Here is a 16,437-nt window from a genome sequence, read left to right on the forward strand (position 1 = left end):
ATTTTTAAGTCAATTTATCATGGCCCATCAAGTGGGGAATGGCTGCCCTGAACACACAAGCCCCTTTCACATCTCCCTCCGACAGCTCCACAAAGGCAACATTCATTCAAGACTGGACCATGAATAACCCCTCGTTGAAAAGAGCTGCTCGCTAAACAAGCCAAGGAGAGAGACAATGAGCCCTTTCAGAGCGAGGTGGGCACAAAGGAAACGCCAGTTAGACACATTTACAGTGGAGTATAAACCCCTCTTCTCCCCCTCCCCAAACGCAACCCAAGAGAGAATTCAAAAGATAATTTGGGTATCAGAGAGCAGGAGGTCCCAGCTGAGGGCTCCACGGGGACATCTCTGCTCTCGGCACCCCTGGGGTAGTCTGAAACGCCAGACCGGAGCCCGAGGGCACAGCAAAGCGTGATCATGGGGTGCTGGATCACATCACGTTCCTCGAACCATCAGGTTCAACAACTACATTTTGGAAGCGCCGGGTGACAAGTGCCCTTCCACACACACTGCAGGATGTACTTTCCTGGCCCCAGGACACGAGCTACTGCATTTTACCACCTTAAGATTAAGGCTGAGCCTATTACAACCGGATTATTTTTATTTTGGGGAAGCTTTCCCTCTCACCAGCAGTAACCCCTACAGCTGTGTATGCTTCTTCCAGAGGATGCTGAAGTTAAGGGAGGAGTCATCAGTCAGACTGAAAAAAGAGCCGTAATTCAGGATTCATCCATGCACTGAATGCTTAAAATTAACCTTCACACTCCTCCCACAAGTACAGCCTTGGTACAGATGACAGAGTTCCATCCCAGAGTGGAATTACTTGAATTCCAGAAATTAAGGGGCACACAGATCCAGAAAAGGCTTTATTAGGAATGTTTAAGGTACAGTGTTGCATACTCGTGATTCGCACTGTATTTTAAACAGAGTTCAGGACCCAGGTAGGCCAGAACACAGGCTTTTCAGCTACCAAAATCCAGTAGCTACATGTTATATACAGGTTTAGCACCGGCTTGCTGGAATGCAAGACCCTGCCACAGCGAGTTAAGCCAGACCGACTTGCAGAGGGCATTTTACCCTCTTAGCACACCAACCCTGTTCCCAAGGTACCACAGAGCAGGTCTGCAGCCTCCTTCCCCTCTCCTCACGCGCTGGGGGCATACTGCATGGCCAGCCGGTCAAAGTCATTCTCCTTCAAACCGGAAACAAAAATAAAATGAACAAATCTTGAACTTTACTGAAAACGTAGCAAGATCTGCATTAGCTGTAGAGAACACTATCATGGCTCACCAAAGCAAAAGGAACTCTAAGAAGCAAAATCACCTGTGTAAGTTCTCATTTTTTTCGATTTGTTCCATTTTCCCTTCACTATTACCTTTATCCTTCTTCCCCCTCCCCAAATCCTCTCTTCCAAAAAGATGTTTCCTGTATTTAAGCACAATGTCTGATGGTAACAAACTTCTGACTCAGATTAAGAACCGTTATCTCAGAGCTGTTCTTTCAAGACGTTCCCAGGTTGGGGTACATCTCTCCTTGGCTGAACACCTGGTGTGAGCTTCCCAACACCTCTCACAAGGGCTAGAAAATGTGCTGGTAAGTGACATGACAGAGAAAGGACATGGACCTGCCCCCTCAGAACTGCAGTTGTGTACTGGTAAGGAATGCGCTTGCCCCAGCAGACACTGGTATGAGGCATGATAAATTCAATTTTATATTAGAAATTAGTACCTTTGCCTGATACTCCTTTATGAACGGGTGATTTTTATGTGCATCTTTCAACTGTGACAAATAGCGATTCGTAACCTGATGGGAGGAGACAGATAAATTTAAATACTGAGATAACATGAGGAGAAGCCAAGAGTTTAAAACATCACACTTCAATCTATTTGTTTACAGTGAGTAAAGACCTGATTTTCTCAGTGTCCTGAATGTTAGCAGCCCCAGTTAAAACCAGTAAGATCTGTGCATACTCTGCACTTAAAAATGAGACCTTTAATAGTGGGTTCAAGAAAACAATCAGTGAGAACTGAACTCAGAACACGAGACATTTCTTTTTCCACCCAGGCCTTCCTCTCAAGTATATACCATTGTCTACAACATCTGTATTTCCCCAAAGACTTTATTAAACATTGAAGAGGCGACCTCCCCGCACCCCAAACTATTCTATTTATTAATGCCAACCCCGATGAGAACACACAGAATTGCAAAACCCACACAAAGTTACCACGTGCACTAGGAACACACAACCTGCCCTCAGCAGCAGAACAGGTTGATCGTATCGGCTTGACGAGTACAATAAACCAAACCTCACCTCTGGTGGTTTGCCCAAGTGCTGCGACAGGACAACAAAGTTGATCAGGGTCTCAGGATGGCCACTGTCCTGAAAAGAAGAACAACCACCCGATCTGACTTACCTCTACCGTGACTCAGCGTAAGAACCAGCATAGCTCTGCAAGAATAAGTTCTGCCAAACCTACAGCTCACTTGGCTGGAAAAGGCAAAGTGGGAGAAAAGGTAGGTATCAACAGCAACCACCCTTAGCGATATATATTGGTATTTTTGTGAAGTTTAACAGTGAAAGTCCTTGCTGTTTTACTCTATATCCCCCTGAGAGCAAATCTGCCTGGCAAAACCAGAAAGTACCTTGTCCAACGCCTCCTGAAGTACTCCCTCCGCATCGTCCCACTTGCCCTGAGCCATGTAGCAGGCTGCTTGCCCGTTAAGCAGGAGGAGGGTGGAGGAGCATTTGTCTGCCATCTCTTGGAAGATGTAATAGGCATCCTGTAACTTCTCACCACCCTGCAAAGGGAGGAGACAAACACCCACAGCCTCATTACGTGTTGCTAAGAAGCCTGTACATTCTCACCATGGTCAAAGGACTGGGCACAAAGTCCACTTCTAGGGTTGTAAAGCCCAGGTACGAAATGCAGAACCACCAACATGCACAGCTGTTGGCATTCGTGTGATCTCCTGTACCACAACAGATCACCGTCAGACCACAGATGAAAGAAATGCAAAAATGTTAAAAATTAAGAACCATTTAAATGATCAAAAGATCCAGGCTTACATTCAAATAGAAGAAAACACTTCAAAAGAACCACTTCAGATGTTTGACGTAATAAAGGATTACGAAATGAGATTTTTATAATTAAATGCAGGTGTGGACACCTGGCTTTTCAAAAAGCTCCAGCTTCAGAAAGGTTCCACATGCAGTGGCTTCCACCAGCTAGAGGCGGGATCCCTCGTGGGAACTAAGATCTTATGGAAAATCTAACCCCACACTATTGTGAGGCAACGGCTACGTATGAGACACTTCATAGCAAAACCAAGTGAATGCTAAAACCAGAAATCTTAATAGTGTAACAGGTTATTGTAAGCACAACCTTGGACTTCACTGAGTTTTAGGAGACTACTTATTTTCAATAACCTGATTATCTGGACTACCAAGAAGTGTATGTTTTTGTTTGATTCACAAACATGCTTAAAGACAGCCTGCTCTAAGCAGAGAATTACTTTTTTTTTTTTTCAGTTTAACTGCATATTCTGGATGCTAGCAACACTGCAGCTTTCCATTTTATATTATAATGTTTTGTGAATTATTTAAGCGTGGTTTAGCTCCTTCTGGTGTGAGCTGAAAGCTAAAGAGAACAGATAAAAGAATGATGATCAAAATGGCCAGTTATTTGGTGAAACCAGCTACCAATATTTTCTGTGTACTTGAAGGAAGGGGGGAAAAAAAAAAAACCCAAACCAACAAAACCCTGCATGTTTTTCTGAAAGCATGATGTGAAAAGAGCAATCGGGAACAAGACACGGAGGGGTGTTTCTCAGCTGTTCTAGGCTTGGGATCCCAATTTAAGATACTCACTATGGCCAGGTTCACCCAGGCAGTTGCCAGCTGGGTGAGAGTTGCATCCTCGTCTTGCTCCTGCATCTTCTTAAGTTCCTTGCTGCAGAAGCAAAAGTGGGAGTCAGGCAACAAGGCAACTTCTTTAAGATAAAAACAAAAAGGTTGTAGTTTCTTCTCTCAGCTCCTCCATTGCCCAACAGCCACAGCAAGCTGGTAGCGTGGCACAAACACCTCTTAATATTTTACTGAAACAATCTGTGAAAAACCTCCCTGTTTTACTTCCCTATGGGAAGTTGGAAACCCAGGACTAGAGATTCAAATCACATTCTGCTGAAGGTTAAGATTAAACCAAGAGGTCCATCTCTTCCTTTAGCTGCCTCTGACTCTATCATCTCCACAGCTTTTGCAACTTGAAGAATACAAACGCTTTGCAGCACACCCAAACCTACACACAAGTTGTTCTGTCCACTGCAGGTGTTAGAAAGCTGCACCCCGGGGGAGGCTGGGTGATGAAAATTCTCTTATCAAGGCCCACCCCACCAGAGCACCCTTAAGAAGCAAAGGGACACAAACCTACCGAGCCAGATCGAGCCTGTCAAGCTTCAGAAGAATCTGGATCATCATGGCCATGCTGCAACGAACAAGAGCAAAGTGATTTTCACCACTGCAGGTTTTACTGCTCCCTACGCTCTGCCTGGGAGCCTGCTGCTCAGCAGAGAGAGGCACTGCCAGCGCCCCGGGACAGGCCTCCCTGCTGCGGGGAACGTCTCGGAGCAGGACCCGGGAGGGGGAAGCTTGTCCCTAGCCCCCAGCAGCTCCCTCACTGAACTGACAAAACGTTCATCTCGGCAGTTCTGAACACAGGCAAATCAATAAAGCAGCTTCTTAAGCTTCACAAGGGAGCAACAGTCTTGATATTGTAGGACGAGCACCAAATCACTTACTACTAAGACAACAAACTTCAAAGTAGTTTCTCAATGGTTTCAAGACTTTTTATAGATAAGCCAGACCTCAGCCATTTCCACGGCACCTCGCCCTAGACAAGAGAGGCTTTGCTAGCACACACCTCCGCGATGCCAGGTGAGTTAACGCTTACCACTCCAAGCTCTCCCCTTGATGCAGAGTACGCAGAGCCGCATCGGGATTTTTGTCGTGGAAATAGATGGAAGCAGCCATCAGCAAGAAAGTAGTATTGGCTATATCAACGCTTTTTGCCATTTTCTTGTCCAAATCAGCAACAATTGCATCCCTATGAAGAGCAAGCATGAGAATTTGGGAGCGTTTCGTTATTAAGTGAGACAAAGAGATCCTGCCCCCACACAATTCTGCCTTTTTGAGATTCACTACAAAACCACAGAAAATCACAATAAAACCCACACTTCTGCATGAAACTTTCCACATGGAAACATAAGCCCTGTCTAACCAGGCTTCAGTTCCACCTTGTTATCAGACTTACCTCTGACTCTCGTTTGAAAGATATTCTGCAAACATCCTCACTGCTTGGAGCTCGGGACTAGCACTGGCTTTAATTTCATCCAGGACAACACCATATTTTCTCTGTTAAAGGCAATGAACAAAAATCTGTGACTTACTAATTTTTCAGAACACAGGAAATACTTGCTTACTTTCTAAAACCTCTGTTAGAACAACAAAAACCAGGAATGGCAAATTTCTACTTTATGTCTCGCATCATGCTCTACAAACGCAGCCAAATTTCATAACCCCAAAGAGAACTATTTGTCCATAAGCCATTGTAAAGATGATAAAGTACCTCCCAAAGAGGTCTCGTTAGGCCATCCTGACCCTACACACAACATGTTGCATTCACAATTGCATTACTGCCAGGAAATACATCATGTTCCAGCGCTAAAGGTGGAATTATTACTAAACTATAATGCTGTAATCACAGGACTCAGATCCACAACCTCCTTGACTCCAGCCCCGCGGTCAGATTATGTTGCTGCAAATGCAGCACTTGCAACCTCACCTGGGCGATGTAGGCTCGGAATAAGAAAACATCCCTCTCCACTTCCTTCTCTGGATTAGACGGCTGAAGGGATGACAGGAAACAAAAAACTCTCTCAGGGATCTGTACAGCCATAACTCAACCTCGCAACAACACGCCTCCACACGTGAGACTTCCCCAGAGAAACGACACCCCCACACACGCATTCTCGGGGCCCACGGGACCTCCTCTTCCACCCCAGTGTCCCCCTGCTAGAGCAGGGAGGTGGAGAGCACTGAAAACAGCCTGCGACAAGGCGGGAAGGGACGAAGAGCCCTCGGGGAGCCCCAGGATGGCGCCTTCAGACGTCGGAGCAGCCATGGGGAAGCAGAACCCGCAGGCCACAGGCCAGCCTGCCCCCGCCCCGAACCACCCCTACCTTGACCCGCTGTGCCTCGTTGATGGCGGTCTGGTAGGCCCCGATGTAGAAGCTGTTCTTCACGTCGAAGAGCTCGTCAGCGTCACCGCCCTGACCGGCGGAGCCCGCACCCGCCCCGGACGCCATTTCTCCCCCTCAGACACGTCTCCGGAAGCAGCTGAGCCCCGGCGGCTGCCGGGAGCCGCGGTCTCCATGGAGACCTCCTGCAACAGCCAATAGAAACACGGGTCGGCGTAAACGTCACCAAAAGCGCCGGAAGCGGCTGCGGAGCAAAGCAGGCTGGGAGGGGCCGGCAAGAGGCAGCCAATGGCGGGCGGGCGCGCCCGGTGACGTAACGGCCGGAAGTGCCCCGGTGCAGGGAGGGGCCGCCATGGCGGAGTTCCGGGCGCTGGGGCTGGCGCCGTGGCTGGCGGAGCAGGCGCGGCAGGTGGGACTGAGCCGGCCCACGCCCGTGCAGGCCGCCTGCATCCCGCCCGTGCTGCAGGGTGAGCGCGCTCGCTCCCCGTCCCGCTCCCGGCGCCGCGGTTAACGGGCCGCTGACGGTCACCGTCCTTCTGCCTCTCTCGCAGGTCGCGACTGCCTGGGCTGCGCCAAGACGGGCAGCGGGAAGACGGCGGCCTTCGTGCTGCCCGTGCTGCAGGTGCTCGCCGAGGACCCCTACGGCATCTTCTGCCTGGTGCTGACGCCCACCAGGTACCGAGCGGCCCCGGGAGGGCCCGCACTGGGCGAGCCGGGCCCGGAAGGCCCCGCCGCGGCGGTCGGCCCCGTTTTAATTCTCTCCTCCCCGGCAGGGAGCTGGCGTACCAGATCGCCGAGCAGTTCCGTGTCCTGGGGAAACCCCTCGGCCTGAAGGACTGCGTGGTGGTGGGCGGCCTGGGTGAGTGCCGCCATGCAGGTGTTGGAGCCTCCACCCTTCTCCACCCCCAGAACGGTCGGGAAAGCGCCGAGCGCCCAGGGAGCTTCTCTTTCCCCATGTTTTCCTCGTGCTGACAGGCCCTTATCCTGTGCCTAAGGCAGCAGAGGCTATAGGAATGAGAGTGACGTTTTCCAGCTTTACAGACTAAACGATTCCAGGGTCTGTGTTCAGTTTCCCCTGACTGGGCTCTGTGGTTCTTGTTGCAGACATGGTGGCGCAGGCGCTGGAGCTCTCCCGGAAACCCCACGTGGTCATCGCTACGCCTGGCAGGCTGGCGGATCACCTCCGCAGTTCCAACACTTTCAGCCTTAAAAAGCTAAAGTTCTTGGTAAGGCAGTTTTCCAAGGGTGGATTTTTTTTTATGCTTTACCTTTGTAGGTGTGGGTGCAGCTGATCTCATTGATTTTTCGGCTGTGCCTAGGTTTTGGATGAAGCTGACCGGTTGCTGGAGCAGGGCTGTGCTGACTTCACCCCGGACCTGGAGGTGATTCTGGACGCTGTTCCAGCACGCAGACAGACGTTGCTGTTCAGCGCCACGCTAACCGATACGCTGAAGGAGCTGAAGGGCCTGGCCGCAAACAGACCCTTCTTCTGGGAGGCTGTGTCCGAGTAAGTCTTTATCCACTCTACTGAGCAGATGAAGAATCCCATTTTCTCTCCGTTATCTTGTCTCCTTACTGTCTTTCATATCCCTCGTGTTCCATCTTCACTTACCACCACTTGGTGCTTTGCCTTCCCCTCCTGACAGGGTGCGGACGGTGGATGAATTGGACCAGCGCTACTTGCTTGTACCCGAAGCACTCAAGGACGCGTACCTTGTCCATTTAATCCAGACCTTCCAGGACGAGCATGAAGACTGGTCTATTATTATCTTTACCAAAACCTGCAAGTGAGTGGCATTGTTCCGCATGATTCCTCTTAATGTAGACGTGCCTTTATGTTTCTAGTTCAGATTCCAAATTTGCACTGTTTGGGGTGTTGGGCTGGGCTGGCATTTGTTTCCATGGTCTGTTCTGAAATTTGGTAGAGAAACAATTTTTTCTTTGAGCAATTTGGCGCTGAACGGCCGCCCAGAAATGTAGCACGCCAGGAGGTCAAGCTGCTTTACTTCCTGGCATCTTCCTTTCCTTCTGCTGGCAAAGGGATGGGGAAAAATAGCTCTGTCTGCTGCCCTGTGCTGTTCCCTTCCTTCGGGTGGTTCAAGGGATGGGACTGAGCCGTGGAGCGTGACACTCCCCTGAGTGCCAGTGGGGTGCTGTCCCTGGGGCGAGCAGCTGTGGAGTGGGTGTCCTGCTCCTCCCTTCTGTCAGGGTGCTTCAGTAACGAACTGCGTTGTAATTGTAGTGTGAGAGCTGCTCGAGGAGCCCCAGCTCTTTCCTGATCCATCAGCTTTACATTTCCCTGTTACATTCTGATTTTTTTGGTTTCTTTTTCCTTCAAGGGACTGCCAGGTCTTGAACATGATGCTTAGGAAATACAAGTTTCCTTCCGTAGCTCTGCATTCCATGATGAAACAGGTGAGTGACACCGAGATGCAGGAGACGGATGCTTCCAGCTGCATCCCTGAGCCAGAGGCCACAACGTCCCTCACACGGGCTTTTTCTTTACAGCGGCAACGATTTGCAGCTTTAGCAAAGTTCAAGTCCAGCATCTTTAAGATTCTCATTGCCACTGATGTTGCTGCCAGGTAAGGGAAAAACACGGTCTCTGTTGCCAAAGGTCTCAAGCCTCTTTTTTCAGAACCACTGTGGAGAGCTGTATGAGGAGAGGGTCTGTCCTAGAATCAGCCCGAGCCAGTAAAGACTGTACTCATGAGAACAGGGAGCTCTTGGAGAAAGCAGAGGACAGGAACTTAACCTGCATATATTAAAATAGTGTTTTTCAACCTCTGTTCTCTTTTCCCGCATTCCAGAGGTTTGGACATTCCCACAGTACAAGTTGTCATCAACCACAACACTCCCGGCCTGCCGAAAATCTACATTCACCGCGTTGGCCGGACAGCCCGTGCAGGTGAGGGGGGAAAACCGCGTGCTGTTTGCTGGCTAAACTGGGATCCCAGTGCTGGGGCCAAGCCCTGGATGGGTGCGAGGAGGCTTTGCAGCAGCTGCCGTGCAGCCTTTTCAGTCAGCACCAGATCTGCTCGGGTCACTGGCTCAGCATCCTGCCTTAAGGTTGCAGTGATGGCTCACCCCGATCTGTGTCTGATCTGCACCCAGAGTTAACTGAATTTTCAGAGCAAATAAAGACCCCTCTGCGCACCCCGGCACCGTACTGTGCTACCGACTCACAGGGATGGGTGCTTCATCTCCCTCTGCTTGTCAAGATTCACCTATCGCCGTATTTTCATCATCCAGGTCGGAAAGGAATCGCTATCACGCTGGTGACGCAGTACGACATCCATCTCGTACACGCTATTGAGGAGGAAATCAGTAAGTGGAGCACCATTAGTGCTGCTAAAATGTGGGGTTGTGTATTTTCCTTTGTGTTTGTGGTGCTTGCAGCCCTGATTTTGTCAGTGCAGGATGTACGACCTAGAACATCAGCACAAAAATGGTTTCTCTTCCCTGTGTGGCCAAGGCTTGGGAAAGAGCGGGAGCACCTGAATCTCTGTCAGCTTTGATTCTGTTCTTGAGTGTGGCAGGTGTGAACGTGTTTGTATTCCTGCTATTTCTAGTGGAGGAGAAACAGCACGTTGAACTTTCTCTGTAGCCTTTTTATTAAAGCAGCCAGCTGCTTCCCTGCTACTGCGTATGCTGATGTGGACAAAAAGAACAGGTTGCTTTGCATAGGTTCAGACTTTGTATTTTTTTTAGGGAGTAGATCTCATAAATGCAGCATCTTGTGCTATTGGGAACTGTAGGCAGAGGGGAGGATTTAATCCTTTGTTGTAGGCTGAAGAAGTCAGAGTGATCATAGCATATGACAACAACTCCACTGACAATCGGTGGAACTATATCGGGTTTTTTACTAGTTGAAAATCTGCCCCTGGATTTTGTAACCAACCACAGTCTGTAAATGTCTCGCCCTGATTTAGAACTGAAGCTGCAGGAGTTCTCTGTGGAGGAGCGGTTTGTGCTTGACATCCTCACCCAAGTGAACGTCACCAGGAGGGAGTGTGAAATAGTGAGTGTGCAAACATGAAGCCCCTTTGCTCAGGGGAGATCTTGGGCACCTGGGTGTAACCAGGAGAGTCGCTGCAGTCTAACGCACGGCTCTGGATATGCAGCTTTGCTCTTGGGCACATAAATGAGAATTTTTGTTCCTTTTTCTAGTGGAAGCACTTGGATGTGTGTGTGTGGAGGGGTGTTTTAGTTGTCTTCCCTAAGTTTGCTCTATTACTGCACATCTTTGCAGCATTTTTATGAGGCTGGTACTTTGGGGGAAGGTCTGCAGGCTACCAAATGTGTGCATGCTGGGCTCTGCTGACCCTGTAGAGCTTTTCTCCGTGTCAGACCCGGTGCTTGGTTACTGATTCCCCTGCTGTATTTTTGCTTTGACAGGCACTGGAGGGAATGGATTTTGATGAGAAGAAAGAGATAAATAAGCGGAAACAAATGATCCTTGAAGGGAAGGTGAGAGTTGCTGCTATATAAACCACTTTGATCAGTAGCTGGGGTAATGCCATTGATGTGGAAAAGTTCCTCACTGCTGTAGTGTGTCTGCCTCGCTCCCCATCAAGGTGGTGAAGTTTTAGCTTAAAGGGTGACTGATGCTGAAAAGCTTTTGGAGTAGCATCTGACTCTCACAGCCTGCTTGGTCACGGGCTAGAAAGCAGCGTGGGCATCTAGGAAAGGCAAAGCCTGGCACTGTCCCTAGGCATGTCACTAGTGTCCTGGTGTTTGCCATTGCAGGATCCAGATCTGGAGGCAAAAAGGAAGGCAGAGCTAGCCAAGATCAAGAAGAAAAACAAGCAATGCCGTGAGAAGGTCCAGCAGACACTGCAGAAAAAAAAGCAACTGCAGCTGAAGAAGAAACTGCAGAAGAAGATGGAGCGGCGGAACAAACTGCGTGCTAAGGAAGAGAGAGAACCTCCTTCGGCCTGACTTGCTTGGCTCGAACTGCCCTGACGTTGCTGCTGCTTTGGGACTACCGGGATCTTGCGTGTTTTAATGTGGACACTTCTGACCCCAAATTGGTGGCGGGGGGGTGTGGGGAAGGTCGGTGAGGGGAGAAGGGACACTTTGATAAACTGTCTCTGTTATTTTCCTTCCTGCACCGTGCTGCTGGCTTGGGCCGTTCCTGGCAGGCTGGATCCGTCTCCTGGAAGAATGTCTTTCAAGAACATGTTTCCTTCCTCCAGCAAAGGAGAGGCCAGACCTGAATTCTTGGTGACGTGAAGGGAAATAAAGATCCTCTCTCTCTTCCCCCTTCATTCAGTCATTGCTCTTCCCCTTTCAAGGGCTGGTGCTTGCCACTCACCCTTGTTCCTATCAACAGATTCTCCCTTGAGCCAGAGTCTAAAAATACTGTGACAAAATGAGCTCAGCCCTTATCTGTGTCACGGCCCAGAGTTTTCTTGAGAGGAAAATTCCTGAAATGTGTGGAGAGGTTGTATTGTGTGGCTGGTCCTGGGGTCTTCTTGGGATAATTCTGCTTTATACATTTAAGTGATGCTCCTGCCTGTGATTGTCTGCCTTGGCTCGGACTCCAGCCCTGGGCTATCCCCAGGGAGAGCAGAGTCCTGGTTTGGAGACCAGGGCTGCTGGGGACTCTCTTTTCCCAGATAATCAGTTCAAAGATGGTTTCTGGCACAGAAGAGGAGCCCCAGGAGTAGGGTTGCCTTGTTTCTTGTACCACCCAAGCGGGGTTTATATTTGGGTGTGCTCTGTAGGTTTCTGGGCCTCCCTCTGTAGATTTACATCATGTATGTTTGGGACAGGTGGGTTGGGCTGGAGGGGGCTGAGCTCTCCTAAGAAACAGTTGTGTTTCTCTATGGAAACAGAACATAAAATCCCAGAGTAGCTCAGGCCAGAGTTGGGCCAGCTCTGCTCTGATGTCGGGTTTGATCCCCAGTGCCTTCTTTAATGTTCAGAGCTTTCTATGACTTGAGACTGAAGATCTGTTATTTCTGTCCTCTGGCTTACAAAAATAGTTTCTAAGGCCAGTGCCCAAATAAATATTTATTACAAGTGACTGGATGTTTGACCTTCTCCAACACACGGGGGAGTTGTGGGATCTTAGGGGTGGGGAGCAGTGCTTGTGTGGGCAAACAGCTTGGAGATAAAATCGGGTTTTATTTCAAGAGATGAGTTGGGTAAGGGTTGAGCTTCTTGTGGGTGTTACATGCCTCAGTCCCTTCACGCAACCCAAGCCCAGCTCCTTTCCCAGGAGCACGGAGTACCTGGGGTGACCTTGCCCGACTCAAGCATGGTCTGGGCGCAGTGAGGCCTCGCAGAGGAAAACTGGCATTTCCCTGGGGGAAACTCCTGCAGCTGCACACAGCAGGGCCTGGGGTGGCTCCCTGGGGAGCTGCGGATCCAAGATGGCTGTGGTACCATTGGGTTTCAGAGGTGCCTGAAGTGTTCCCTACTTACCCTCTTGGGTGCCCTCCAGGAAGGAAAAAGCCCTCGCTAGCTGCTGTGTAGCACAGTTTGCTGTCACGGGCAGCAGCTGCTGCAGCAGCAGCAAATAGATTTGTATCAGACTGATGCTTTCTGAATGCTAAATGCTTCTACAGCCTTGTGCATGCTAATTTGCGGAGGAAGCCTGTTAGCTGGAGATTAAAAAGACATCCTCGCTGGGACCGGCTGCTCCTGCCTTCCTGGGAGGGTGCTGATAGTGCCTCCGAGTGTCACTTCCCCTCCCTCTCGCAGACACTTCTTCACCTGCTGTCTGAAGGCTCTTTACTTCATCCTGGTGGGGGTTTCTCTGTTCATCTCCTTCCACATGTGACGTGTGGGGTTTGATCAAGGCTTTTGTCTTGAAGCTTTATTCAAAATTCCTTTTAATACATCCCTTGTCTTTCTTGAGCAGCCTTCCCTGTGAGGGTAGGACACGTGCTGGAAATAAGAGCTCTCTGTAGTGCTGACTAGATGGTCTTGCTTCAGATAATCAGTTTTGGGAGTGGCCGAGTAGAAAGAGGTTGCTGTGGTAGTTGGGATGTAGAAAGATGCCTTAAATTCCCAATCAGGAATTTACATCTTGCCCAGGGCGAAAGGACATTGGGTGATGTTTCTGTACGAGGTGTCAGTACTGCCCCCCAAGTAGGATATCCCATCCTGGGGTTTCTAAGCATTGTCAGAAACCTTTGGGATCCCCAAGGACTAGAAGGACTTCCTTCTCCTCATGGCCTAGATTACATTTCGGCTGTAAAACCACCCTCTTCTGCACACGGCTCTGCCTGCCAGTCCCCCAAGCAGGCGCTCGCACACTTCCCTGCCTGCGCTGTGCAAGACCTGGCCAGAGCACGGCTGCCTCTGTGCCCCAGTGGGCCCCAGCAAGCCTCTGGCCCCTTGCAGGCTCTGCCCGCTCCCCTCTCTCAGCCCAAGCTCCCCAGCTCGGGGGGATTCCCTGGCTGGGTTACCATGGAAACTCTTCTCAATTCAGCATCTCTGATTGCTGCCTCTTCTCTCACCCAGACCCTGCGCGAAGGGGGCTGTGCTGGGGGGTGTGTGTGAGGGGACAGTCCTGCACCCCTCCTCATCCTCCCGTCTCCTCCGGGTGCGATACCAGCACCCGGCCCTGCTGCTCCGAGGGGCTCGGCCCATCCTCCTCCGCCTCCCACCTTGCAGAGAAATTCTGTCTGGCCTTTACGCTGATGAGTCTGTAGGCATGTGCCAAGACTGGCCGTTTTGTGTGTCTTTAAGGAAATATTTGTTCCTGGAGCATTTCCCCCCACCTCTGCCCCTATTACAGAGGAACAAACCTCTCCGAGGAGTGCTTCCCGGAAGTTTTCCAGGGAGAGGCTGGGATCCTGAGATACGCAGTATTTGATAAACCCTCGCTCCTGGCAGTTCTGCTGAGCAAGGAAACGTGGAAGTGGGGACAGGCTTGGTAACACAACAGTCACCTTCAGCGGCTGGCACCCCCTCCCTCTACGGATGCTGTATCAGGCAGGAAAGCCCTGGATCTCTACAGCAAAGGCAGCTGCAATGAAACAGTCTGGGCTAATCTTCAGGCAGGGCTTTTGATTTCTCTCTGCTGAGACAGCAGTACTGCACTGGAGCTCGTGTTCCAGCTTTGCTGCTGCTGGCTGCAGGTGCAGCCATTTTCAGCTCTGCCCTTGCAGGGGCTGCACTTGGTGCTCCCACACCATCCCCGTGTGCATTTAACACACTGTACGTCCACGTGGGTTCTTCGTGCTGTCCGAAATCTCACTGGTCCAGCCTGCGCTGTGTCAGCTGCTGCTCTACCTTTGCATGCTCTCTGCAAACACAAACTCAGCTGTTTTGAAAGCCTTAAAAAGCTGCTTAACAAGTTTTTTTACCAGGAATGGCCTTGTCCCCTCCAAGCCCTTCTCCTGGGGGGAACCCTCTGCCAGTGTAGCCGGCAGATGGCTCTGGACACCCTCACCGCTGGCTCTGGTCCTTGTTCAGGGGGAAGTACAGCACTGGGCTTCTTGCCTGGGCAGCTGGATATTAAAAATTTGGCTTGAGAAAGCAGGGAGACAGTGGGGGGGACAGGGCTGCCTGTCCCCAAGACTTGCCCAGGCAGCAGTCAGGCCCCCATGGGGTGATGCTGCTGGCGGGACCCTCCTGGGTCAGCGCTTCAAGCCTCAGCAGTTTCCCTTTACTTGCAGGGCAGGGCTGATCCTGCACCCTGCAACGCTCCATCGTAGTTACGGCTGCTGCTCCCTTGCAGGGCTCCCCTCCCACCTCCTTGCAGTTTCTTTGTTGAATCTTCACCTTCCCTGCTGCACCTTAAAGCTCTTTTTGCTGATGAAAGCCCTTGTCCATGGCACACCCTCATTCGGGGCTCGGCTGTGGCTGCCTGGACGTGTCTTCACTCTGGGTATGACATGCTTGACACTAACTCCCCTAGTTCCTCCCTGCCAGCACCAGGACTCCACAAATGAAACAGAGGGAAGAAATACCTGGATTTTTTTTTTCTTCTTCTCTGCTAAGAAAACCTCCTTGCCAGCTCTGTTTAATTCATACCCATCTCTGACTCCCTGCAGCAGCTGTGTCTCCTGGGAACACATCCCTGCATGATTTGCTTTGGATTCCCATCACCTCTGGGAGGGAGAGCAGTTGTCAAGGAGCAGTCTTCTGCTCCTCCTCGCAAAGAGAAGCTGTGAGCACAGCACTAGTCTATTGCAGTGGCTCATCCCCATCCCTTCATCTCTGCTCAGTACTTCCCAGTATCATTCGAATTCCCAAGCCCAAACATCACAAGCTGTGCCGCTCCCGTGGTGAGACCACAGAAGAGGTGGCACTCGTGCCACCAATCTCTAGGCTCAGACATTGTTTTCATCTACCCATAACAAGGTCTGGACATTAATATCTCCAGCCAGCAAGGCTAGAGTGAAATGTTTTCCATCTGTTGCCTGCTGGGATTTGAAACCCTGTTAGCCCAGCATCGGTGGAAACAGAAGGCAGAGACTATATACAGCATCCTCTCTTGCTTGCTGTTCTCCCAGCCCTTGGGGAAAAATAAGATCGTAACAGGGTGAGGAGCTAGCGCTGAGGCAGAGGCTGCCCTCTTCTCTCTGGAGCACAGTGTCACACGTGTGCAGACTGGAGGATGGGACGTGTGAGAAAGGGGTGACAATTCCCACGTGTGGCAGCCTGGGTGAGTCCCCGTGAAGCCCAGAGGGGACACATGCCCGGAGCAGCGCGGGCTGCAGAGCCCTTCCCTGCACACCCTGGGGACAGAGATGCTGCCACGGGGACAGAGGTGACCCCAGTGTCCCGCCCCTCTCCACCCAGCAGCTTCCCTCAGCTCCAGTTGATGGTGGCACCCAAGGAGACGGGATTTGGTAGTTTTGGTTCTCAATTCCCAGGCTCGCACTCAGCAGAGCCCGGGGAGCCGAGAGGATGCAAACGGTGCTTCAGCTGTGAGCTGACGGGAGCGGGCACGCGCTGCTCCTTCAGATTACCTGTTGCTGGAGCTGCCACGTCTCTTGGGTCTGGAGTGCTGCTTGCTCTTACCACAAAGTGTCTCATTTCCAGCATTATTCCAGCCGCTGCTTTTTTGGTGGGGTGGAGGGAAGCTGATAGAGGAAGTAGGACCTTGTGCAGAGATGATTAGTGCTGTAGCTCATGTTCTTTTCCCTCGGAGCAGAAACTGCCTTTACACACCACAATCTAATAATGAAAATAATTATAAATTACTCTGGGAAAGAGGAC

The 16,437-nt window shown here is 50.7% G+C and overlaps 2 protein-coding genes across 2 annotated transcripts; one reads left to right on the forward strand and one right to left on the reverse strand.

Annotated features, from left to right (window-relative positions):
• Window positions 1–853: 853 nt before the first annotated feature.
• On the reverse strand, window positions 854–6,395 carry COPE (COPI coat complex subunit epsilon). Its single transcript, XM_074851845.1, has 10 exons — window positions 6,235–6,395; window positions 5,838–5,900; window positions 5,307–5,407; window positions 4,947–5,099; window positions 4,428–4,481; window positions 3,869–3,950; window positions 2,644–2,799; window positions 2,312–2,380; window positions 1,729–1,803; window positions 854–1,192 (listed from the first exon to the last, which is right to left on the reverse strand). The coding sequence occupies exons 1-10, from the start codon at window positions 6,358–6,360 to the stop codon at window positions 1,145–1,147; spliced, it is 927 nt and encodes a 308-aa protein (XP_074707946.1). The 5' UTR covers window positions 6,361–6,395; the 3' UTR covers window positions 854–1,144.
• A 165-nt stretch (window positions 6,396–6,560) lies between these two features.
• On the forward strand, window positions 6,561–12,283 carry DDX49 (DEAD-box helicase 49). Its single transcript, XM_074851801.1, has 13 exons — window positions 6,561–6,719; window positions 6,804–6,927; window positions 7,026–7,111; window positions 7,357–7,478; window positions 7,572–7,759; window positions 7,899–8,039; window positions 8,592–8,667; window positions 8,761–8,837; window positions 9,063–9,160; window positions 9,505–9,579; window positions 10,185–10,273; window positions 10,651–10,722; window positions 11,002–12,283. The coding sequence occupies exons 1-13, from the start codon at window positions 6,605–6,607 to the stop codon at window positions 11,191–11,193; spliced, it is 1,455 nt and encodes a 484-aa protein (XP_074707902.1). The 5' UTR covers window positions 6,561–6,604; the 3' UTR covers window positions 11,194–12,283.
• The last annotated feature ends 4,154 nt before the right edge of the window (window positions 12,284–16,437 follow it).

The sequence above is a fragment of the Strix uralensis genome, chromosome 27 (genome assembly GCF_047716275.1).
Source record: "Strix uralensis isolate ZFMK-TIS-50842 chromosome 27, bStrUra1, whole genome shotgun sequence".
NCBI lineage: Eukaryota > Metazoa > Chordata > Aves > Strigiformes > Strigidae > Strix > Strix uralensis.